Raw genomic sequence first — 25,529 nt, forward strand, 5'->3', positions numbered from 1 at the left:
CAACTGCTGCAGCCATTAATGACAGTTGGCCATGGTGTTTCCCTGAAACACACAGGGTGGGCGGCATCGACGGGACCCCACACCTCATTGTTGGTGATAGTAGCCATACTGTTGGGTCAGGGGGTCCACTTTCCTCTTCACTTACTGTGGCCTTGTTGCTGGCTGTGTGCAGGGCCTAGCAATCTGTCCCACCGAGGTGCTCTCCAGAGCACGACAGCCCAGGCTGCGACTTTTCTGGGATCGCTGAAGTCTTCATCAGTGAGTAAGCTGTTCCAGGGAAATCTGCAGGCAAGGGCCTCAGCAAGGGCGAGCATCTCGCTCATGAGGGCTGATGGAGGCCTGTCCCCCAATTCATCCATATGCAACAATTGCATGGCGTGCTCGCACCATGAGAGCACAAAGGTGTGGGTTAATAGTTCCTTGAGGGCATCGTATTGCTTTGCTCTGGGGGCTGCTGCAGGAAGTCAATGAACCTGACGCCATGTCCTGGTCGAGTGAGCTCACCATGTAGTAGTAGTGGGTGCTGTCAGCAGCGATCTGTTGAAGGTGGAACTGGGCCTCGGCCTGTTCGAGTATATGTGGATGCGATACCCAGAACGTTGGCAGCTTCAATGAAACTGGGTGAAGAGCCGCCTGGTCCCTCATCTTCAGGTCCAACTGGACTGCAGGGTTACCAATGTAGCATGTGCGCTACTACGAAGTGTGAAAAGAATGACACACACATGACTGGTTTATTGTACTGGAAGCTCAGCTTATATTCTTACCCCGCTGCTGATGACAAGGGTGATGTCATGGCAGTGCCAATCTCCAATTGGGCAGCCTTCCCGCCATTACTCATTGTTTCCCGCCATGCGGTTGTCACCTGGGATAAAGGTTGTTGGCTCCCGCAGGGTCTGCGTGTTCGCAGCATCCATCAGGCATTTTGTGCCCTGGTTAGTGGGCTGCTACAAGGTACCTTTTTTAGAGTCAATTAATAGCACCTTAAAAATGTAATCTACATGATACACTTCACCTTGTGTCTTCCATAGGCCAAACAAAGTGTTGCCATGAGCATTTCTCGGTATCCCGAACAATAGAAGAAAGATGAGCAAAAGAGAGTCCCTTCATGGACACTGAGTGTCCATGGATTCACCTCCAGTTCTCCTGCAGCCTCTGCAGCCGCACAGACTGCAGATCCATTGGCTGCCCAAACTCCAGATCCAAACCTCCAACACGACCAGGAAGCCTTCAGCTCCCTCTCCAATCCCAGCTCTGATACCCATTTCCCATGAGCCGATCCATCTTTCCCTATGCACTGGGGCAACTCAGCAGCAAATCAATCTGCATTTTTGAGACGTGGGAGGAAACTGGAGCTCCTGGGGCTGGGGTAGGGAAATTCCCACACGGAAATGGGGAGAACACCTTTTCCCAGGGTAGGAGAGTCGACAGCTAGAGGCCAAAGATTTAAAACGGGAGGGGAAAGATTTAAAAGGCACCTGAGGGGCTCGGTTTTCATACGGTTGGTGGGTATGTGAAACGAGCTGCCACCGGAACATTGAACATCACTGCAGAAGCCCTTCAGCCCACGATGTTGTGCTGACCTGTGTCAACCCGCTCCACAGCAATCTAATCCTTCCCTCCCTCACACCTCTACTTTTTTTTTACTGGGATCCTTGCATCCATTTGTGAAGAATTAATAAATTTTTTCATGTCCTAATCTGGTGGCTCTGTACAGGCTTTAAATAGTCTATTAAAGAGTTTCATTTTAACATCCAGCAACTGCAGAGGTCTGTACTCAAGATGATGGCGCCTGTGCTTAGCTGCGACCACAAGGGGTTGCAGAGTCCAGGGGAGAACATCCCCCCCTCCCCACCGCATCCCCATCCCCGTTGAGAAAGAGAGCAGAGAAGATAACCCCAGACTGCGACCAGTGGCGAAACGACGACTTGTGGTCGGGGGACCCACACAGGTTGTGGGCTACTGGAGATGGCTCATGGGAACCAGGTCTTGGAACTGGGATTTGAGAGGGTGCTGAGAGAAAGAAGGGCTCCTGAAGGGCTTCCTGATAGTGTTGAAGCTTGGGTGGGACTACTTTTCCAGTCCACATTTCCAGTCAAGGACCACCACAACATGCATGGGCACACAGCCTCCCACCCGACAAACTCAGCCTCGCCAAGAAGGAGTTAAATAAAATGGAGGAGATGCGGATCCTCCAGCGTTCAGAAAGCCCACTGCAAATGGTGCCCAAATAGGCTGGAGGCCATGCAGCAATGACAGAAGGCTCAATTACGCCACCACGGCTGACCACTACCCAGTGCCCCATATTCTGGACTTTACAGCCAATTTGCACGGGCATGCATTTTCTCCAAAGTCGATCAGATCAGCGGGTATCACCAGATTCTCATCCACCCTAGTGATGTCCTTAAGATGGTCCTCATCACCTGTTCAACCTATTCGAGTTTCTGTGGATGCCTTTTGAACTCAAGAACTCAGGACAGATGTTCCAGCAGCTCCTGGAGACAGTGGGGCATGGCTTGGATTTTGTCTTCAGCTACTTAGATGATATCTTGATCGCCAGCTACTTTCAACAAGAGTGTTTGATGCACCTGCTTCCACCTGAGTGAAAACGGCCTGGCCATCAAACCCACGAAGTGCCAGTTCGGGCTGTCGTCCATTGACTTCCCTGGGAACTGCATCAACCTGAATGGAGCAGTTCCCTTGCCAGCAAAAGTTGAGGCCATATGCCAGCACGCAAGGCCCAGTACAGTCAAGGGCCTACAGGAGTTCATGGACATGATCAAATTTTACCACCGATTCCTATCGTCAGCGACCCGGATCATGCGACCCCTGCTCAGCCTGATGTCTGGCAAGGCCAAGGAAATCACCTGGGACATGGAGTCAATGATGGCATTCAAGCAGGCCAAGGACACCCTTGCAAATGCCACCCTCCTAGTACACCCACAGGTGGCTGTGCCCACAGCCCTCACAGTTGGCGCTTCCAAATCAGCAGTCAGCGGCATGCTGGAACAACTAACTGAGGGTCAGTGGAAACCAACTCGTGCTCTTCAGCCGGCACCTGCAACCCCTGGAGCTCAAATACAGCACCTTCCATAGGGAGCTGCTAGCCCTCTTCCTCATCGTCCGGCACTTTCAGTATTTCTTGGAGGGGCGGGAGTTCATGTTCTTCATGGACCACGAACCTTTCACCTTCGCATTCACCAATGCATCGGATCCATGGTTGGAACAGCAGCAACACCATCTGTCATACATCTTGGAGTATACCATCACCGTCAAACACATCTCCGGGAAAAACAACGTCGGGCCGACACACTGTCTCGCACCTCCATCCTCTTGGTGCATTCCCTGTCCCCAGGGTTGGATAACGTGGCCCTCACCAAGGCACAGCAGTTGGATGAAGACATACCAGCCTTCCGCTCCACAGATTTTTACCAGAATGAGAATGGTTTCTTCTCTACCACAGTGAGCAATGCCTGGGACCCTTGAGGATGAAAGTAGAACATCTGAGTGGTTTTCCTTGGAAGAAGTCTGGCCTAGAAAGTGTTAACTCACGTACCTGATTAACTCAAGCCTGTTTGTGTCATCCTTCCAGACCCACTGTGCAGGCACTGCGGCAAAGAGCTGCAGAACAACAAAATTCCGAAACATAAATCCCCGATGTCTCATTGCACGAGCTTCATTTGTCAACCAAAAATCAAAGGGCAGAGTGAAAGGACACTGAGGGTGGCTGGGAATGTGAAGCTGAGGTGACAATCAGATCGGCCATGGACCTTGAATCATAGAACTCCAATGAGTGTTGAGAAATGTCATTCATTTGGTATCTGATGTAATGGTTGTTGGCTGTCCACATTGTCATTAAACATATCAAGAGCCCAGTTCCGACACTCCCTTTAAACTCTCCTGAGCCCCCTTCAATAAAAGCACACAGAAATGCTGGAGGAACTCAGCCATTCTCGCAGCGTCCATAGGAAGTAAAGATATATTACTGATGTTCTGGCCTGAGCCCTTCTTCAAAACATAAGCAAAAGACCATATGCCAGGTATCTTAATTAAAGGAGGAAGAATGGGAGGGCGAAGTGTCCGGACCAACAGCCAGAAGGCATTCATTAGATACAAGAGGAAAGGTGAGAATTGATCTTGGGTCTTGAAAGGAGACAGAGGGAAAAGAGAAGAGAGAGACCAAGATAGAGGAAAGGAGACAGGGGAACAAAGATGGGGGGGGGGGGGGTTCAATGGAATACGAAGAAGTCGATGGGGATGGCTTGGAGAGGAACGGTTGAGAAAGTTAGCAGGCCTGCGGAGGGCCGAATGGCCGGGGTAGCCTGTCCGCAACCAGAACCCCTCCCCCAGGCAGCCCAGCCCCGGCTCTCCTTGTTCTCCCAGTCGGGATCTCACCTGCTCCAGACTGAGAAAACCCTCCATCGCCGGAATACGCGTCCGCCTTGTTGACATCTGGTCTCCTGGCAACCCTTCCTCGCCCAATGAAATTTCAAACGCCCTCCGGTAGGATAAACCAATCATTTAGTATCTCCACGGCGGACTCCGCCACCCAGGAATAAGCAACCGGCCACAGAGTCAAATCAATGAGGATCAAATCTTCGTCCGCGAAGCCAAGCCAAATAAAGAAGCTTCTGGACGAGTAACCAATGGAAACCACGTACCCACCCATAGTATGAGACGGGCGGATAAAATAACCAATAGAAGGTGAGTACCCGCCCGGAGAGGCGGACATGCGAAGAGAATGACAAATGAAAGCGAAGTACCCTCCCGGAAGTAACAGCCAATCGGAGCCAGGGAGACGTGAGGAGGGACGAATCAATGGGAGGGAAGTACTCGTCCGGAGAGTTGGCCCGCAGAGGGAACATCCAATGGGAGACAAGAAACTGCCCGGAGTTAGAAGGGAGGAACTAACCAATTGAAGACAAATACTCACCTGCAGAGTGAGACGGGCAGAGGAAATATCCAATGGGAGGGAGCCAAGGATCTAACCCGATGTTGACCGCTGCAGAACCACCGCCAGTCGCCTTCGACTCGGAGAGTAACGGGAGGGAACGTTTGAAGCAAAAAAAAGACAAGAATGAGAATGGGTGAATAATAGAGAAAGGACCTCAGATAACTCCAAAGCAAAACAGGAAAGTCTGCAGACACCATGGTTGAAGTCAAAGCTGGAGAAACTCAGCAGGTCAGTGTTCATCAAGGTGAAGGTGTCGGCAGGCGTCCGTTTTTCTGATTTCTCAGCCAAAGGAACATCGTGCACAAATCCTGTCACACCTGTATACTTCAATGAAATCACTCCCAATTCTTCTTAATACTTAGAGGCTGAGTCTAGTCATTCTATTGTTATATGATAGATGGACCACATACCCCCATCCCCCCGGAACCAACCTGATGAATCTTCATTCTTAGGTGAGACCAAGATCGGAAACAATACTTCAGAGGTGGTCCGTTACGAACTAACAAGCTTTGTTATGAATTAACAAAGGAACAGTAATGAAAAATTCATCAAACAATGGTAAACTCAAAATAATACTTTTTATTGAACTATTAACAACATTTCTTACTCAACTCTAAACTTAACCCCTCTATGCGCAAATGTGAAATGTATGTGTGGGGCCAAATCCCAAACTATTACAGTTTAGGCATAATTCTGAAAAGTCCATTTTAAATTTCAGCACCAAACACCTTATGTTGAACTTGAAGGTTTTTAAATTTCAGTTCTGAAGTAATTATGAAGCATTTTGAAACGTCATATATTCAGACCTCTTTAAAACTCACAACTTTCTTTTATCGAGCCATTTTCAGAGCAGTGTTTCTTCATAGGAGTGATTTCACAAACTCCCTCTGATCTTGCCTAAAAGTTAGTCTGTTTTTCATGATTTCTTTCTTAATCAATATTGACCTTTTTCCATGGACACATCAGGCTGCCCTCTTCTTAGAGGCAGTCAGGAGTGGCCATTTCTTTTACTGTTCCTCCTTTGCTCTCCTTTTAAAGGAATTGGTGGCTGCTGCTTCAACCCTGTCAATGCAGGATGGAATTCTCTTCAACGGACCCCCTTTGTCTCTCATTTTGATATTTCTTGCAAATTTATGACATCATAATAGCCTTTGAAGTTTTTTTCCTGAACCTTTTAACATTTTCATGCTAAAAAAAACATAATTGAATCTTTGTCTTCCCAAACTTAAAATCTAAGTAATTTTTTTTGTTAATGGTTCTTTCCTCCAAGAGCATGGCTTACAAACTGTCTGTAATTAACCAACAAAATGGGTTTTGAGTAAACAGTCCATTGTCATCTTCCTAAGAACCATCATAAATCTTTCCATCTCTCTGCTTTAACTGTGGTCACAGCAGACCTGTCTCTGAAATGATGTCAGCTGCCATTTTCAAAGAATCTGTTTTTAAAATGCATTTGTGTTCTTTGTGCCCCTGAAACCAATCCCACAAAATAACCTTACTAAGACATATAAATATGAAATATAGTTTAACATTAAAGATTAAGCATAGCACATTCATCACATGGTCTCACCAGGGTCCTAATTATAGTAAGGCATCCTTAGTCTTCTGTTCAACTCCTCTTGCAATCAAGACCAATATAAAGTCCTGCCAGCCAGTTGTCCAGTAACAGTTGATAAGGTTAGGAGGGCCCAGGATGTCCCTAAAAACTTCCACAGGTGCACCAGCATGGTATAGGAACTGCTCTGCTCAAGATCATGGAAACTTCCTTCCCTTTCCATCTCCTGGTCCCATCAAATTCCAGACACACTCTCTTCTACTTTAAAGAAAGTTCAAGGATGTGAAAGCGTGCACCAACAGTCTTAAAAAGTTTTTTTCCCCCTGCAGCCAACCTGAAAGAAACTCATAACTGGGCATTTATGCTGTCCTTGCTTGGTACTAATTGATCTTTTCATAGTCACACTATACTCTGTAAAATGTTTCCTTGACATAGCTGTTAACACTGAATGCTAAAAGAGATAAAACACACAAATATACTGGAGGAACTCAGCTGCTCTTGCAGCATCCATAGGAGGTAAAATATAGGAGACCACAATGGGGAAACTGCATGCAGTAGATGACCCCTGCAGATTTCACAAGTGAAATTGCTTCACTTGGAAGGACTGTTTGGGGCCACAATGGAGGAAGTGCAGGAGGTGAGAGAAAACCTGTTATACTGGTCACAGAAGAACCCTGCTCACTGTACTAGGTGTAATGTGACCAATAAACTTAAAAGTCAAGAATTGATAAGTTTGGATCCAAAACATTAACCATTTTTTTCTTTCTCACTGATGCTGCTTGATCCAGGGATCCTCCAACAAATGTTTTTTGTCCAGAAACAGCATCTCCAGTCACTTTTCTCTAGAGACTATTCTGCAACACTATTACAGCAGTGACCGGGTTCGAATTTGGTGATGTCTATAAGGAGCTTGTAATCTCTCCCTATGTCCATGTGGGTTTCCTCCAGGTGCCTCTCTTCAATATCTGGGTTGTAGGTTAATTTGGGTGAAATTGGACAGCATGGCCAGAATCAGCTTCTATCATGCTGTAAATAATACTTCTTGAAAATTAAAAATAAATGGTTCGCACTCCAGTTAAAAGGATAGTTCCCACTATTACCTGCTTTCTTATAGAAATAACTTTTAGAAACAGTTTCCTACAGTAGTCACATTATAAATGAAATTAATGGTTCTCAATTTTTATTGGTTATTTAGATGTTTAAATCAACACATTTACTGTCAAATGAAGTCACTAAAGGTCGTGAGTATTGTTTGCAATTAATTTTTTTTTAAAAATGCAGTAAGTGTGAAGGTAATTAGTTAGTGACTAGTTAATCTACAGTAAGCAAGAGACAATGCAGAGTCTGGTATTATCTGAATGGCTTGTTGTCGATAATACATCATCACATATTCCCTCTCCCCCCCTCCCCTCTCCCCCCCTCCCCTCTCCCCCCCTCCCCTCTCCCCCCCTCCCCTCTCCCCCCCTCCCCTCTCCCCCCTCCCCTCTCCCCCCCACCTCCACTTATACAGGATGCACAGGAAATGAGCTGCAGTTAGTAAACAATTGTTCCAATGGTCCTCCCCACTGCACTCAGTCAACCTCTTCAATTGTGGGTCCAGATACATTGTTGGGCACAGAGGATCCACTGGCCCCTGGAGGCATACCACTGCATGGGCATCTGAAGAATTTGGCTAGAGGCTTGCAGACTTTCTCCAGTTCCTTCTGCTGATAATCCAACTCCTCTTTCTCTGCAGTCTGGTTTCTTTCTAGCCAGCTGATGACCTCCTGACATTTTTCGAGAATAATCTTCCTGTCTTCCTCACTGATTTTTCCTGTAAGCTTCTTATCCTGCACAGCCTGTTTCATGTTGTAGGTGTAGGACTCCAGCGCATTCTTGGCAGCCACTCTTTCTCTGTTGGTGTCATCCTCCTTCTTGTAGCGCACTGCATCCTGTACCACACGCTCGATCTCATCTTTATTCAGTCGACCCTTGTCGTTGGTGATGGTGATCTTGTTTGCATGGCCAGTGCCCTTGTCAACAGCCGAAACATTCAGGATGCCATTGGCATCTATGTCAAACATTACCTCTATCTGTGGCACTCCACGTGGAGCTGGTGCAATATTGGACAGGCCAAACTTGCCAAGCAGGTTGTTGTCTTTGGTCATTGCTCTTTCGCCTTCATAGACTTGAATAAGGACGCTTGTTTGGTTCTCCGAGTACGTTGTGAAGATCTGCGTCTGCTTGGTGGGGATGGTGGTGTTTCGTTTAATTAGGGATGTCATGATCCCACCAGCTGTTTCAATACCAAGTGACAGAGGAGTGACATCCAGAAGTAACAGGTCCTGCACATTTTCAGACTTGTCACCAGTTAAAATGGCTGCCTGCACTGCTGCACCATAAGCTACAGCTTCATCTGGATTAATACTCTTGTTCAGCTCCTTTCCATTGAAAAAGTCTTGGAGCATTTTCTGGATTTTGGGAATTCTTGTGGAACCTCCCACAAGAACAACATCTTGAATATGTGATTTGTCAATCTTAGCATCGCGAAGGGCTTTTTCAACGGGCTCCAGTGTGGCTCTGAAGAGATCACCATTCAATTCTTCAAAACGGGCCCTTGTGATTGATGTGTAGAAATCTATACCTTCATGCAGAGAGTCAATCTCAACACTGGCTTGCGTGCTCGAAGACAGGGTCCTTTTGGCCCGCTCACAAGCTGTGCGCAGGCGTCTTATTGCCCGCTTATTCTGGGAGATGTCCTTCTTGAATCTACGCTTGAATTCCTCAGTGAAGTGGTTCACCAGGCGATTGTCAAAGTCCTCTCCTCCCAGGTGTGTGTCTCCAGAAGTGGCCTTGACCTCAAAGATGCCATCCTCAATGGTAAGAATGGAAACATCAAATGTCCCACCCCCCAGGTCAAAGATGAGGACATTATGCTCACCAGATCCTGCTTTGTCTAGTCCATACGCAATGGCAGCAGCAGTGGGCTCATTGATAATCCTCATCACATTTAAAGCAGCAATGGTTCCAGCATCTTTGGTGGCTTGTCTTTGGCTGTCATTAAAGTAAGCTGGCACTGTGATAACCACATCGGTGACTGGAGTGCCCAAGTACGCTTCTGCCGTCTCCTTCATCTTTGTGAGCACCATTGAAGAAATTTCCTCAGCAAAGAATGATTTATTTTCTCCTTTGTACTCTACCTTGACTTTGGGCTTCCCTCCATCATCTATCACTGGGTAAAGAAGAATTAAAATGTGTATTAAATTAACCTTATTTCTTTCCATTTCTTAGAAAAGTAAATAGTTTCCCAAACCAAGTACTCTTCCTCAGAGGAAAGTAGCGAGGCAAACTTTCTCTGCCTGGGTTAACCTATAAATTATATAAACCAGGGCCCCAGGCACTGACAGTTTCTCAATTGGTTTGGTGTTCAAAAACAAGGCTAAGGAGGGAGACTTGGATGCCTCAAGCTCCGGTTCACTGTTGGATTTAACAGGAAACTGGATGTCGTTGGTGGCTTTAAAACACAAAGCTGGGGAAACTCATGTCAAACAGTGTACTTTCTATAGCAAAGATAGACACATAACCAATATTTCAGGCTTGAGCCCTTCTTCAATGTATGAGCAAAATGTAGACAGGCACCTGGATCGAGGTCTAACCAGTGATTTGTTGCTCATACCTTGATGAAGGGCTCAATCCTGAAACATTGGTTATCTATCTTTATCTTAGTTATACAAAGGGCATTGTTTGACCTGCTGAGCTTTTCCAGCTATGTGTTTTTACTTGGAGAAGCTGGGACTTCCACCCTGGAGCACAGAAGGCTATGGTGGTGGTGGTGGTGGGGGGAGAGAAATGGAACCTTATAAGATTATCAAAATCACAAAGAGCATAACCAAAATGAATACTCACAGACATTTTTTTCCCAGGGCAGGGGAGTCTAAGGAAGGCACAAAGTCAGGATAAAAGGGTGTCAATTTAAGAGCGATGCAGAAAAAAATTTCTTTATCTGTAGAACTTGTTGCCACAGGTGGCTGTGGAAGCAAGGTCACTGGGTGTATTTAAGGCAGATATTGACAAGTACTGGATTAGTCAGGGCATCAAGGGATACAGGGAGATGGATTAGTTAATGATTAAAATGGCAAAGTCGACTGGATGGGCCAATGGGCCTACTTTTGTTCCGATATCTTGTGATCTTGTAAGATGCAGGGGAATGTCTTTAGCTAAAGATTCGTGAGCCTGTGGAACTTGCTGCCAGAGGTGGCTGTGGAAGTGAGGTACTTGGGTGTACTTAAGGCAGATTGATTGGCATCTGAATAGTCATAATAGGTTATAGGGGAGTGTGAACATGGATCTTCAGCCAGAGGGTTGCGAGTCTGTGGAATTTGCTGCTATGGCAGCTGTGGAGGCAAGGTTGTTGGGTGTAATTAAGGCAAAGATTGCTAAGTATCTGGATAGTCAGGGTATCAAAGGTGATGGAGAGAGGAGCTGAGTGGGAGAATGGATAAGCTGATGGCAGAACAGACTGGAAGGGCCAATTGGCCTACTTCTGCTCCTATATCTTTATATCGGAATCCACATTAAGCTCCCATTCTTCACTCCCTCCTCCAGGTAGGCAGTGTGACCCAGGTGTTAATTCAGGCTTGGAGACATCTGGTTGGGCAAGGTTCAGCAGAGGGGCCTCGGGGCTGCTGCTGGGTCCCGGGCCCCGCTCACCGGTGAAGGGCCAGTGCCTGATGTCACTCTGCACCGTCGGGTCGTCAAACTTGCGTCCGATCAGCCTCTTGGCGTCGAAGACGGTGTTGGTGGGGTTCATGGCCACCTGGTTCTTGGCCGGGTCGCCGATCAGGCGCTCGGTGTCGGTGAAGCCCACGTAGCTGGGCGTGGTGCGGTTGCCCTGGTCGTTGGCGATGATCTCCACCTTGCCTTGCTGGAAGACGCCGACGCAGGAGTACGTGGTGCCCAGGTCGATGCCGACGGCCGGCGAGCGCAGCGACATGGCGTCCGTCTGCTGGCCGACGACCGCCGCCCGTTTCCCCTGACCGCGCTCACAGTGACGGCGGCCAATCACGTCGCAGCCTTTGTCCCGCCGGCCGCGCGCGCCGACGCGTCCTCGCTCCGCCCGGCCAATCAGCAGGCGACGATTGGCCGATCCCGCCGCCAGCGAGGTCACGCGGTGGACCAACGGCAAGCATTTCAACCGCCGGCTGGCACGCGGTGGGGACGGCCCGCCCAGTGCGTGTAGGAGCGCGAATAGGAGCAGGGGATGCGGCGTTATTGTCTGATTGGCAGCGGACGCGACCAATCAGACGGACGAGTTTGGGAGCGCGCCGCGCTTGGACCCGGTTGGCGGGGAAGTCTGACCACGCCCCCCCTCACAATGTCCGACGCACCCAAGTGTGGGAGGTTAAACCTCTTCCCATTCAGTGCCCCTCCGCGGTGGTATTTAAGTGAGTGATGCTGGCTCTTCCACAATCTCCATGGGCGCCTGTCAACATTTTTCCTCACCTTGAAGAGGGGCTCAAACCTGAAGCGTTGGTTCTGCATCGTTATCTTTGCTATATAAAGGACACTGTTTGACCTGCTGACTTTCTCCAAGACTTGACCCAACAGGTTGACTGACCATTCCTCTCTGCCGATGCTGCCAGAGCCAGAGTCGTCCGCCTTCTCAATCTTCACCTGAAAACACATCTCTCCCCTGAGGAATCACTCCTTCATCGATTACTCGCAGGCACCTGGGTGGTGGAGGCCGGCTGATGTAGTAGTTTGCCTCTCAACGCTTCAGATGAGAAGTGTTGCAGTTGAGCAATACTAGTGATCCCAGTACGATGAAGGGATGAGGGAAGTCAAGGGTCTGATCAGTGGACGGGGAGAACGGCCTGTCTCAGCTGGTTAAAAGAGCTTCGGCTCAGAACAGAGATGCGGAGGGATTTCTTCAGCCAGAGGGTGGTGAATCTGTGGCCACAGGCGGTTGTGGAGGCCGGTTCATTGGGTGCATTATGAGGGGGAGAGAGACAGAGTCAATGTAGATGGGCTTTTTCCACTGAGGGTGGGCGAGATACAAACCAGAGGTCATGGGTTAAGGGTAAAAGGGGAAATGTTAAGGGGGAACTTCACACAGAGAGTGTTGGGAGTGCAACAAGCTACCAGCCGAGGTGACGAATGTGGGCTCAATTTTAACATTTAAGAATTTGGACAGATAAATGGATGGGAGAGGTATGGAGGGCTAAAGACTGGCTGCAAGTCAGAGGGGTTATACAAAAAAAATGGTTCGGCAGAGACTATAAGGGCTGGAGGGGCCTCTTTCTATGCTATAGTGTACTATGGTTCTGTCAAGGTAGGAGCAAAATGTAGATGGGCGCCATGATGAAGGTTTCGGGACTGAGCCCATCATCAAGGTATGGGCAAAATGTAGGCAGGCATCTTGATAAAAATGCCTTTCTACATTTTGTTCACACCTTGATGAACGGCTCAAGCCTGAAATGTTGGTTATGTACCTTTCTTTGCTATATAATGTACACTGTTTGACCTTATGAGTTTCTCCAGCATTATGTTTTTACTTCATTTAAATACTTAGGCATGAAGGGGTAGATGGACATAACTGTAATTCAGGCAATTGGGATTAATGTGGATGGGGCAAAATGGTCAGCATGGACATGATGTACTGAACGGCCTGTTTCTGTGGTGCGTGACTATCCATGACTGCCTCTATGGATGGTTTGAAGTCTGGTGTTGGGAGAAGGTTGCCTCATTGCTGGGTAATGTGTGCTCAGCTTGTGGCAGAGACTGGGCCCCTGTTCACCAGGAAATACAGGCCTATAGTGTGGGTTCTTCAATCCTTGGGAAGAGGGGCTTGATAAACACTGCACAGCAGCAACATTTCAAGTTTATTGACATCTGATTGAACAAGTACAACCCGATGAAACAGCAATCTCCAGTACTTGGTGCAAAAACATGCAGACACACAACCAGACATAACACACATACTGACAAATAATACATATATGCAGGACAAGTTTATTTATAAGAAAATAAATAAGTTTGGCGATGCACATAGTTGCAGCGCAGCAGCTGTGACAAAGAAGGTTGTGCTGAGGGACCTTCTCTTCCAGTCCAGACCAGAAGGGCATGTGCGTGATTGCGTCAGTGCGACGCAATTTCCGGCACGTGAGGTGCGGGCCCGATGCAGCCTTAAAGACTGCAGCATGGAATTCAAAGTAAAGCAGTTGTGTTACTCATGCTCTCACCCTGTTGTCTCAGTCTTCACTGCGCTCACACACAACCCGCTACACTGGTGACCCGATGAGTCTCCATGTCCTAAAGACTCAGTACAATGGAACCTCCAGATGTAGGCGCCATTGTGTTGAATCTGTCCACATTCTGGACAAACAAGTCCCACACTTGGTTTGGCCAAGCAGAGGCCCAGTTCCAGTACAAACAGATAACCTCAGATTCGATGAGATACTTTTACATCATCAGCTTACTCGACAAGGAAGCCACCTCACGGGTTGATGATCTCATCCAGGCACCGCCAAAGGAAGGTAAATACGTGGCTCTTAATAACCTCCTCATTAGCTTTCACGACATGAGAGGGCTGCAGGCTCCTTCACTTGGGTAGCCTGGGTAATAGGACCCCATCTGCCCTCATGGACGAAATGCTCACCCTGGCAGAAGGGCACAAGCCCTGCCTCATGTTCAAGCATGCTTTCCCCGAAGGCATCAGACTCCTATTGGCCGACACTGATTTCAGCAACCCATGCAAGGATGTGGCACGAGTTGACGTTCTCTACTGTTCCAAGTGCAAGACCATAGATTCAGTCCACTGTTTTACTGGCCGTCTCTAAGGGCAATGCCCAAGTCCAGTCCACCACATGAACAGGCCCTGCCCTGCCAGGAAACAGAAAGATCTAACTCAAAATGGTGGTTCTACCATCAGCGTTGGGGAACATCAGCGTGCAGGTTCCACCAGCCATGCTCGTTTCTGGTAAATGACAGGGCCAGCTGTCATTAGTGGCTGCAGCGACTGGCCAACTAGCCTTCTCCACGTCTGGGACAGGATCTTGGGCCGCAGGTTCCTTTTGGACATGGGTGCAAAGATGAGCATCATTTCCCCCTAAGTCACTCAAAACACGCATGAGACCTCACGGCCCCTCCTGCGTGCAGCCAACAACACCTCCATTAAAACTTTCGGTGAGGCAAATTCCTGTACATTTCAGCAAGACCAACTTCAATTGGTCATTTCTGCTGGCTTTGGTGGACAAGCCTCTATTAGGTGCAGATTTTCTAAGGGCACACTCCCTACCTCCAGGGCAGACAAATAGTCCACACAGAGACTTTCTAGATGGTGCCCCTTGGCACGTCCAACAAGCCGTCCACCCAGCTCGCTCCGTGGAGACCACACAGCCAAATCAGCTGCCTCCTCGCTAGTTTTCCCACCATTCTGTGCTCCCAGTTCACCGCCGTCATGCCGAAGCATGGCATTCAGCACCACATCGTGACTACTGTCCCGCCATTGCATTCGCGAGTCCGTCACCTAGCCCTAGACAAACTCAACTCGCTAAAGAAGGGTTTAAATGCATGGAAGAATTCGGCATCATCTGCTGTCTGACAGCCCATGGGCCTTACCTCTCCACTTGGTACAAAAGTCCAACAGCAGCTGGAGACCCTGTGGAGAATACAGACACCTCAATGATGTGACAATGGCCGCTATCACATTAACCATGTCAAGGATTTCATGGCGTTCCTCCATGGCGTGAAGCTTTTCTTTAAGGTCGACTCGATCCGGGGATACCTTCAGATCCCTGTGCACCCAGACGATGTCCAGCAGACTGCTATCATAACCCCTTTCAGCTTTTTCGAGTTCCTCAGCATGCCCTTCGGCTTGAAGAATGTGGCCCAGACTTTCCAGCACCTCATGGGCACAGTTGACAGAGTCTTGCCCTTCCTTTTCATCTACCTTGACGATTTCCTGGTAGCCAGCAAGATGCCTGAGGAGCACATGACACACCTGCACCAGCTTTTCAACCTCCTCGCACAGTTCAGCCTCACCATTAATCCAGTGAAGTGCCAGTTCAGCCTCGAGGAAATTAATTTTCTGGGCCACAAGATTACCAAAGATGGTGCCACCCCTCTACCTGACAAAGTGGAGGCCATACGACAGTTCACCAGACCAACAACCCTGAAGAGTGTACAAGAGTTCGTGGGCATGGTGAATTTTTACCACAGGCTTATCCCAGGGGCAGCCAGGATTATGCACCCTCTTCACTCTAATGATGGGCTTGATGAAGGAGCTCACGTGGACGGATGTAGCCCACATGCTTTCAAGGAGACCAAGGAGGCTCTGGCCCATATAATGATGCTAGTCTACCCACGAATAGACGTACCGACGGCCCTCACTGTTGATGCATCCAACACGGCAGTTGGCACTGTCCTGGAACAGTTCGTGAATGACTCATGGAGACCTCTCGCCTTTTATCAGTCGCCATCTGCGACTGCCTGAACTGAAGTACAGCACGTTCGACAGGGAGCTGCTGGCCCTCTACCTGGCCATCCCTCATTTCTGTGTCTTCCTGGAGGGATGGCCATTCACTGTCTACACGGATCACAAGCCACTCAATTTCGCCTTCTCCAAGTCCTCCGACCCATGGTCTGCCTGACAGCAGAGGCACTTATCCAATGATTCTGAATTCACCACCTCCATCTCTCTGGAAAACAAAACCTTGTTGCTGATGCACACTGTAGGCCAGCAGTCAATGCCTCATCACAAGGCATCAACTACCATGATCTGGCTCGTGTCCAGCAAGATGAACCTGAAATGCACAGCTTCAGGATAGTGGTCACAAGATTGCAGCCTCAGGACTTCTCACTTGACGCCAATGGCATTATGCTCCTCTGTCTCATCTCCATAGGCTAACCCCAGCTGCTGGGCCCTGTCCAATGGAGAAGAATGGTCTTTGACACGATGCACGGTTTGTTTCACTCCTCCATCTGAACAGCAGCACAGTTGGTATCCTCCCAATTTGTCTGGCACAGCCTATGCAAATCACAGAGTGGGCGAAAACCTGCACAGACTGGAAAGGTCTAGCAATACACCAAGCACCAAGCCCAGCAGTTTGATGCTCCAACCTGTAGATTCCAACACGTCCACCTTGACCTAGTTGGGCCCTTGCCAGTCTCCCAGCGCACATAACGACCAAACGAGGAACCCAGTTCACCTCTGCCCTGTGGAATGAGCTCTCCAAACTCCTGGGCACCCAACTGCATTGCACCACGGCCTACCATCTTCAGGCCAACGGCCTGGTCAAGCGCTTCCATTGTCACCTGAAATCAGCACTAATGGCACGGCTCTCGAGAAGCCCAACTGGGGAGACGAACTGCCCTGGGTTGTCCTGGGGATATGCACAGCACCTAAGGACGACCTCAAAGCCTCATCAGCTGAACTAGTCTATGGCGAGTCCCTTGCAGTCCCGAGCCAGGTCCTTCCTTCAGCACCCAACCAAACCACCAACACTGCAGTTGTCCTCAAGAGACTGCGAGGCCACACTGTGTATATTCAAGAGGGAAATGTTTGTGTGTATTTTGGTCTGTATGGTTCATAGTGTGAAAAATTTTTTAAAAATTTAAAAAGGAAGGGAAAACCAGAGGAGTACAATTCAGTGATCATTTGGGAATCAGAGGTGGAGAGGGTGATCATATTTAAGTTCTTGGGAGTCAGTCTCTCAGAGGATCTTTCCCAGATCCAACACATTAATGGCATCATGAAGAAAGCACAACAGTACCTCTACTTCCTCTGGAGTTTTGGTATCACATCGGAAACCCTGGCAAATTTCTACGGATGTGTGGTGGAAAGTGTGCTGACTGGCTGCATCACAGTCGGGTAATGGGGACACCGATACCTCTGAACATAACGTCCTGCAAAAGGCAGTGGATACTGCCCTGGACATGACAGGCAAAACTATCCCTACCATTGTGAACTTCTATGGGAAATGCTGCCATCAGAGAGCAGTAGGTATCATCAAGAATCCACACGCTCTGTTACTGGTGCTACCAACAGGTCTAGGTGCCACAAGACTCGCACCAGGAAGTTCAGGGACAGCTGCTACCCCTCCAGCATCAGACTCCTCAACAATAAAACTCAATCTGGGACTTATTTAAGGACTCTTACTTGTGCACTTTGTTTTTTTTAAAATCTCTCTGTATTGCAGTTTGTTTCCATTTCTTGATTTGTTTACATATGCACTGTTGTGTAGTTATTTTGCACTACTATTAAGTGGCAAATCTGCCTTACCCACAGGAGAAAGAATCTCGGGGTTGTATGTGACGTCAAGGACTCTGACAATAAATCAGAAATCTGAATCCTGAAAAAAAGACTGTGAGGCCAATTGGGCTCCCTTGCACCACTGCCACCATCGTGACACACTCAGCCAACTTGCAATTACCCCTCCCCCCAGACTTATCCTCCTGTGAGTCTGTATTAGTGCGAAGGGGCGCGCACAGGACTCCTCTTCGGCACCCCGAAGGTGCTACAAAGAAATGCATCCACCTTTACACTCGACCTTGGGGGCAAGGAGGAACTGTTCGCACTGGACCATTTGAAAGCAGCCCATCTGGATTTGTCACAACCAGTGCCGGTCTCCCCCTCTCCATTGGCAGACCTTACCTTTGACACATTGTGAGACCATCAGTATTGGATCGGGGGTGGGGGTGTTGTGTGGCAACACACATAGTTGTAGCAGCGAACCAGCCCCACTTGTCGCGCGTGGTCAGACCGGAAAGGTGCGTGAGTGCTTGTGCCAGCATGACACAAGTTCTGGAACGCAAGATGCGGGACCAGACCCAGCCTTAAAGGCTGCAGCGTGAAATTCAAATCAACTCGATGTGTTGTTACTCGAGCTCTCAGCCTGTTGCCGCGCTCGTACACAACCCGCTCCAAAGTATTGTTTTCGTCAAGGTCTGAACAAAATGCTGGCTGGCGCTTGAACAAAAAGGTAAGGGGTTGGGGATAGGGGCAGGAGATAATAGGTGGAGAAGAGAGGGAGGGGACAGCAGCAAGCAGGGGAAGGAGGGATGGCCAAGTGAATAGAAAGGGAAGGGGTGGAAAACTTATGGGAAAGGAGAGCAGGTTAGCTGAAACTGGAGAAGTTGATGTTACTGCTATCTGGCTGGAAAGTGCCCAGAGGGAAAATCAGGTGTTCCTCCTCCAATTGTTCTTTGGCTTGGCTTCGCGGACGAAGATTTATGGAGGGGGTAAAAAGTCCACGTCAGCTGCAGGCTCGTTTGTGGCTGACCAGTCCGATGCGGGACAGGCAGACACGATTGCAGCGGTTGCAAGGGAAAATTGGTTGGTTGGGGTTGGGTGTTGGGTTTTTCCTCCTTTGCCTTTTGTCAGTGAGGTGGGCTCTGCGGTCTTCTTCAAAGGAGGCTGCTGCCCGCCAAACTGTGAGGCGCCAAGATGCACGGTTTGAGGCGTTATCAGCCCACTGGCGGTGGTCAATGTGGCAGGCACCAAGAGATTTCTTTAGGCAGTCCTTGTACCTTTTCTTTGGTGCACCTCTGTCACGGTGGCCAGTGGAGAGCTCGCCATATAATACGATCTTGGGAAGGCGATGGTCCTCCATTCTGGAGACGTGACCCATCCAGCGCAGCTGGATCTTCAGCAGCGTGGACTCGATGCTGTCGACCTCTGCCATCTCGAGTACCTCGACGTTAGGGGTGTGAGTGCTCCAATGGATGTTGAGGATGGAGCGGAGACAACGCTGGTGGAAGCGTTCTAGGAGCCGTAGGTGGTGCCGGTAGAGGACCCATGATTCGGAGCCGAACAGGAGTGTGGGTATGACAACGGCTCTGTATACGCTTATCTTTGTGAGGTTTTTCAGTTGGTTGTTTTTCCAGACTCTTTTGTGTAGTCTTCCAAAGGCGCTATTTGCCTTGGCGAGTCTGTTGTCTATCTCATTGTCGATCCTTGCATCTGATGAAATGGTGCAGCCGAGATAGGTAAACTGGTTGACCGTTTTGAGTTTTGTGTGCCCGATGGAGATGTGGGGGGGCTGGTAGTCATGGTGGGGAGCTGGCTGATGGAGGACCTCAGTTTTCTTCAGGCTGACTTCCAGGCCAAACATTTTGGCAGTTTCCGCAAAGCAGGACGTCAAGCGCTGAAGAGCTGGCTCTGAATGGGCAACTAAAGCGGCATCATCTGCAAAGAGTAGTTCACGGACAAGTTTCTCTTGTGTCTTGGTGTGAGCTTGCAGGCGCCTCAGATTGAAGAGACTGCCATCCGTGCGGTACCGGATGTAAACAGCGTCTTCATTGTTGGGGTCTTTCATGGCTTGGTTCAGCATCATGCTGAAGAAGATTGAAAAGAGGGTTGGTGCGAGAACACAGCCTTGCTTCACGCCATTGTTAATGGAGAAGGGTTCAGAGAGCTCATTGCTGTATCTGACCCGACCTTGTTGGTTTTCGTGCAGTTGGATAATCATGTTGAGGAACTTTGGGGGACATCCGATGCGCTCTAGTATTTGCCAAAGCCCTTTCCTGCTCACGGTGTCGAAGGCTTTGGTGAGGTCAACAAAGGTGATGTAGAGTCCTTTGTTTTGTTCTCTGCACTTTTCTTGGAGCTGTCTGAGGGCAAAGACCATGTCAGTGGTTCCTCTGTTTGCGCGAAAGCCGCACTGTGATTCTGGGAGAATATTCTCGGCGACACTAGGTATTATTCTATTTAGTAGAATCCTAGCGAAGATTTTGCCTGCAATGGAGGGCAACGTGATTCCCCTGTAGTTTGAGCAGTCTGATTTCTCGCCTTTGTTTTTGTACAGGGTGATGATGGTGGCATCACGAAGATCCTGAGGCAGTTTACCTTGGTCCCAACAAAGCTTGAAAAACTCATGCAGTTTGGCATGCAGAGTTTTGCCGCCAGCCTTCCAGACTTCTGGGGGGATTCCATCCATACCTGCTGCTTTGCCACTTTTCAGTTGTTCGATTGCCTTATATGTCTCATCCAGGGTGGGAACCTCATCCAGCTCTAGCCTTAGGGGCTGTTGAGGGAGCTGGAGCAGGGCGGAATCTTGGACTGAGCGGTTGGTACTGAAAAGAGATTGGAAGTGTTCTGACCATCGGTTGAGGATGGAGATCTTGTCGCTGAGGAGGACTTTGCCGTCTGAGCTGCGCAGCGGGCTTTGGACTTGGGGTGAGGGGCCGTACACAGCCTTTAGAGCCTCGTAGAAACCCCTGAAGTCGCCAATGTCCGCGCTGAGCTGTGTTCGTTTGGCGAGGCTAGTCCACCACTCATTTTGGATCTCCCGGAGTTTGCGCTGAAGATGGCTGCATGCGCGACGGAAGGCTTGTTTTTTCTCTGGACAGGACGGCTTTGTAAGGTGAGCCTGGTGGGCAGCTCGCTTCTTTGCCAGCAGCTCCTGGATTTCCTGGCTGTTTTCGTCAAACCAGTCCTTGTTTTTCCTGGAGGAGAAGCCCAGTACCTCTTCAGTGGATTGCAGTATGGTAGTCTTCAACTGATCCCAGAGGGTTTCAGGGGACGGGTCCGGGAGGCGGGTTGCAACGTCGAGCTTTGCTTTGAGGTTTGCCTGGAAGTTTCCTCTCGCTTCGTCTGACTGCAGTTTTCCAACATTGAACCTCTTTCTGGGGGCTTTATTGTTCCTGGGCTTTGGCTTGAAGTGAAGGTTGAGCTTACAGCGAACCAGCCGGTGGTCAGTGTGGCATTCCGCGCTAGGCATGACCCTGGTGTGGAGCACATCTTGTTTGTCACTTTCTCGCACCAGGATGTAGTCCAGGAGGTGCCAGTGTTTGGATCGGGGATGCATCCAGGTGGTCTTAAGGCTGTCCCTCTGCTGAAAAAGGGTGTTTGTAATGACAAGCCGCTGTTCTGCGCAGAGCTCCAACAGGAGGCGCCCATTGTCGTTGCACTTGCCGACGCCATGCTTGCCCAGGATTCCTGGCCAGGTTTCTGAGTCTTTGCCGACACGAGCGTTGAAGTCGCCCAGGATGACAACCTTGTCGGCTGTAGGGGTACGTTGGATGAGGTTGCGCAGGTCGGTGTAGAACTTGTTCTTTTCTGCTGGTTCCGCCTGGAGGGTTGGAGCATAGACACTGATGAGGGTGATGTGACGCTTGTTTTGAAGTGGGAGTCGCATGGACATGATTCGGTCCGAGAGGCCTGTCGGAAGGTTTTCGAGTTTGGAGGCAATGAAGCTCTTGACCATGAAGCCTACACCAGATAGGCGTCGTTCATCCGAAGGCTTGCCAGACCAGTAGAGTGTGTAGCCCGCGCCGCGTTCTTGGAGGCTGCCTACATCTGCCAGGCGGACTTCACTGAGAGCGGCTATGTCGATGTCAAGTCTGAGGAGTTCATGTGCAATGAGGGCAGACCGACGTTCAGGTCGGTGGCTGTCAGTCTTGTCTAGCATGGTTCTGATGTTCCAGCATGCTAGCTTGAGTTTGTGAGCATCTTTTGAGGGGGAGGACGTGGAGGGGGAGGACGTGGACCTGTCCTCGGGCCTGCGCAAAGGAGCTTTTAGGTGGAGTGCAGTGCGCGCAGTACTGGCCCCACCCTTTACACCCATGGTTCGTGTGCCGTGGCCAAGCAAGCTGGGACGTGGCAGCGAGGTCCTTGGGTCGTAGGTTTTATATCGGAGTGGCCTTCTCCTATGCAGGTTTCTTACCCGGGCTGGAGGGGCCTGCCTCCCCTCCTAGGTCGGTCCATACTGCCGGACAATTGTTAATACTGTATTAAAAGCCCCTCTGCTCCACTAGCAGGGTATCTGGAGCTGAACATGCAACTTTGAAACTTATAAATTAAGACTTTTTGAAATAAATGTGGGAGATTAAATCATTTTTATTCAATATAATCTTAGGTGTGAAAGGTAGGCATGGTGAGCGCAACGCAGATACAGCACCAGCGATCGGGACTGGTCTGTGAATCCCACACTTCGGTAAGGAGTTTGTACATTCTCCCCATGTCTTCGTGGGTTTCATCTGGGTGCTCTGGTTTCCTCCCACTGTTCAAAGCATACCAGGGTTGTAGGTTGATTGGATGTAATTGGGCAGCATGGGCCAAAATAATGTTCTATGGAAATGTATGGTCTTGGAGGGATAGAACATGATGTCATGGACATTCATGTGAGTATAGGAGTGGGACGCAGAACTGAAATGGATCCCTGTCACAGTTGCAGACAGAGCTTTCTTATTGATATCGTTCCTGTAGTTTGTGATCAAAATTTCACACAATACTCCATATTTGGCCTCTCCAATGTCTTATACAATTTTAACATAACATCTCAACTCCAATACTCATTACTTTGATTTATGAAGGCCAATATGCCAAAAGCTCTTTCCAACCCTATCCACCTGTGGCACCACTTTTAGGGAATTACTTATCTGGATTCCCAGATCATTTGTCTATATGTGTTTGCATGTTTTTGCACTGAGGACTGGAGAACGCTGTTTTGTCAGGTTGTTCTTGTACAATTGAATGATAGTAAACTTGAACTTAACATTTCCAGGACCAATAAGCACTGCAGAGGCTGGAGAGCATCTTGGAATGAGGGAATAACATTTAAACTTAAATCTTGTTAACATGGCAAACAAAGTAATTTAAAGCAAGAACAAAAAAAGTAACACGTTGGTCATCACAACATTGTGGGTCGAAAGGTCCATACTGTGTTGCACTATTCTAAAGAAACAAGGCCTGGGAACAAAAGGCAAAAGAGAGGGTTAGAACGTAGTAGAAAACTGGTTTGTTAGAGAAGTTTCATCTGCATACTAGAGAGGTCTGCTAATTGGGAGTACCTAAACTCAATCTGTGCCAGCTGCAGAACTTCAGACTGTATTTGGAGGAAGGTGGTGTGCCATTTCCTTCAACATCCTTTGTTGGTGGAAAGGAGGGAAGAGACCCTATTAATGAAAAAACACAACCTATGGTAAATAGACATACGTATTTTCCCAGGGGAAGGGAATCTAAGGGGCATAGATTTAAGGTGAGAGGGTGAGTGTATAAAGGGGACCAGAGGGACACCGTCTTCACACAGAGGGACACCGTCTTCACACAGAGGGACACCGTCTTCACACAGAGGGTGGTGAGTGTGTGAACAATTGTAATCTTCAAAAGGTTTGGAAGGATATGGACTGAACATGGGTAAATGGGTCCAGCTTGGTCAACATGGACAAGATGGGCCAAAAGACTATTTCTCTGCTGTAGAGCTCCATGAGAGTTGCTCAGGGAGGACTGGAATCCCAGAATTCCATAAAGAATCCTTCCCCATTTCAACAGAACCTGGGTGGAGATTGTTGTACAGAGCATTAGTGTGTTGCATGTTTTGAAGCTGGTTCACAGCCTCCCCACCTATCTACCTCTTCTGCGTCCAGGAAGAATCCACATATTAGGACGGTGAAAAATTGCAGCTCCTGGTTGATTTGAAGGGCTGCTTCTCAAGTTCCATTTGCACTTCAGCCCCTAATCTTTAGGCAGACCGTATATGGGGGATGAGCGAGTAATCAGCTGGGGATTCTCCTCATCAGATTTTCCTGGGCCTGGACAAGGTTGCCAATGACCAGTTGCAGCAGTAGGCCAACTGCCTGACCCTTTTCCAAGAGTACCTGGGTGTTCAGGGGCTCTCTTGAAGTTAAGAGTTCCCCTGAAGAAAAAGGCCCCCATGATCCAACTTTCAAGCAGACCAAACTAGTCCCATTTGCCTGCACTCAGGTCATGAACTTTCCCTCTCCACAATCATCTTTTGACCCTCTACTGCTTCTTATAGCAGCTCATTCCAAATATCCACTACCCTCCATGTGAAAAAGGTGCCCCTTATGACCTTTTAAATCTTTCAGATCAGATAATATTGTCATGTATTAAAAATGTAATATTAAATAGTTGCCTTTAGTCTGCTGAAGGCAAAGATTCACCTCTAGCATTGCCCAGCATCCCTTACAGTCAGAGAAAGAGGCAAAAGAGACCCCCCCCCCCCCCAGAGTCACCGTGTCTGTGGATTTGTCTCCAGTGCTCCTGCAGCTCTGAAGCCGCACAAGACTCACGTTCAGTTCAAAACATCGCAAATCGCCAGCAGACTGCAACCTGTGTGGGTTCTTCGCCAGCAAGTCAACAACAGCTCGTCACCTGTGTTTGTCCTTCAACTGCAGAGCCCATCGGTGGTCCACCACCTTGGACACCGTCCCTAGGGTCATCTCCTCTGCTTCTTCTCAATGAAGGTATTCTCCCTGTTATTGGTGCCCTGCACCAGTCTCCTGCTTCTCCAGATTCTGCAATCCCTTATGGCCGCTGCCAAACACAGGCTCCACCATCTTAGGCCCAGATCCCATGGTTGCAGGACTTTAAATAAAACACCGTTGGCTCCTTTAACAGGCTGTTTAAAGCTCCCTCTCATCTCAAACCTATGACCAAGACCCTATCCTGGCAAAAAGGCTATGCCTCATGATATATACCTCTATATTTCTCAGCGTTCTGCACTTGAGAAAAGGCTCAGCCAACTCAAACTCAAGCCAACCAGACCCGGTAACATTCTCGTGAATCTTTTCTGCACCTTTTCTTGCTTAAATTATATCTTTTCTCTAGCTAGACAACCAGAATGGCACACAATCCTCCCAAGTGTTGTCTCTCCAGCATCTGGTAGAGTTGCAACGTGACATCCCTGCTCCTGTACTCAATGCACAGGGGGCCACTGTGGGACTGGAGCAGGCATTTCAAGTCGTTTCTAGATTTCTTTGAATGAAGTTATGCAGAAAAGCGGACCCTTACCTGAGTCACAGGTTTGATGAAGTCCATGGACTGGGCTTAGACATTCAAGTTTATTGTCATGTAATAGTACAGAACATGTAATAGTACATGAAATTGCCTTCTGACTGCTGTAAGGCAAAGAGTCACCATTAGTTTTGTCCAGCACCCCTTACAGTACGAAAACAAGAGAAGCAAAAGAGAGTCTCTTCAGAGTCGCAGTGTTCATAGGTTCACCTCCAGTGCTCCTACAGCTGCACAGACCTTTTCTATCCATCGGCAACCCGAGCGCCAGATCCAAACCTCCGACACAA

General features: G+C 48.8%; 2 protein-coding genes and 1 long non-coding RNA gene across 11 annotated transcripts in view; all 3 read right to left on the bottom strand.

Annotated features, from left to right (window-relative positions):
- Positions 1-7,918, bottom strand: part of LOC138753165 (protein phosphatase 1 regulatory subunit 36) — a 32,215-nt gene extending 24,297 nt beyond the window's left edge. For 3 of the 8 annotated variants that reach the window (XM_069915777.1, XM_069915775.1, XM_069915776.1), the window contains exon 1: positions 4,931-7,918. In XM_069915777.1, the coding sequence (XP_069771878.1) occupies positions 4,931-5,148 (218 nt within the window). In that variant the 5' untranslated portion in view covers positions 5,149-7,918. Of the gene's footprint in view, positions 1-3,553; positions 3,619-4,392; positions 4,578-4,930 lie in introns of those variants that run through there. The other 5 variants (XM_069915771.1, XM_069915770.1, XM_069915774.1 and 2 more) reach the window with 4 other exon arrangements.
- Positions 7,919-7,991: 73 nt separating this feature from the next.
- LOC138753163 (heat shock-related 70 kDa protein 2-like) lies at positions 7,992-11,544 on the bottom strand. 2 transcript variants are annotated; one of them, XM_069915766.1, is made up of 2 exons: positions 11,196-11,544; positions 7,992-9,717 (listed from the first exon to the last, which is right to left on the bottom strand). In XM_069915766.1, exons 1-2 carry the CDS (start codon positions 11,476-11,478, stop codon positions 8,078-8,080), a joined length of 1,923 nt encoding a protein of 640 aa, XP_069771867.1. In that variant the 5' UTR covers positions 11,479-11,544; the 3' UTR covers positions 7,992-8,077. The 2 variants fall into 2 exon arrangements, with proteins under 2 accessions (XP_069771867.1, XP_069771868.1); XM_069915767.1 differs by lacking the exon at positions 11,196-11,544 and adding an exon at positions 10,392-11,039.
- Positions 11,545-22,227: 10,683 nt separating this feature from the next.
- Positions 22,228-25,328, bottom strand: LOC138753167 (uncharacterized). Its single transcript, XR_011351017.1, has 3 exons — positions 25,240-25,328; positions 23,277-23,381; positions 22,228-23,175 (listed from the first exon to the last, which is right to left on the bottom strand). It is a non-coding gene; the product is annotated as an uncharacterized lncRNA (long non-coding RNA).
- Between the last annotated feature and the right edge of the window lie 201 nt (positions 25,329-25,529).

This window comes from Narcine bancroftii, chromosome 2 (genome assembly GCF_036971445.1).
Source record: "Narcine bancroftii isolate sNarBan1 chromosome 2, sNarBan1.hap1, whole genome shotgun sequence".
In the NCBI taxonomy this organism is placed as follows: Eukaryota; Metazoa; Chordata; class Chondrichthyes; order Torpediniformes; family Narcinidae; genus Narcine; species Narcine bancroftii.

Coding starts and splice junctions, on each gene's coding strand:
- LOC138753163 (XM_069915766.1), bottom strand. CDS start 11,478: ATGTCGCTGCGCTCGCCGGCCGTCGGCATCGACCTGGGCACCACGTAC. Junction 9,718..11,195: donor CAGGCACTGGCCCTTCACCG/GTGAGCGGGGCC, acceptor TTCTTTACCCAG/TGATAGATGATGGAGGGAAG.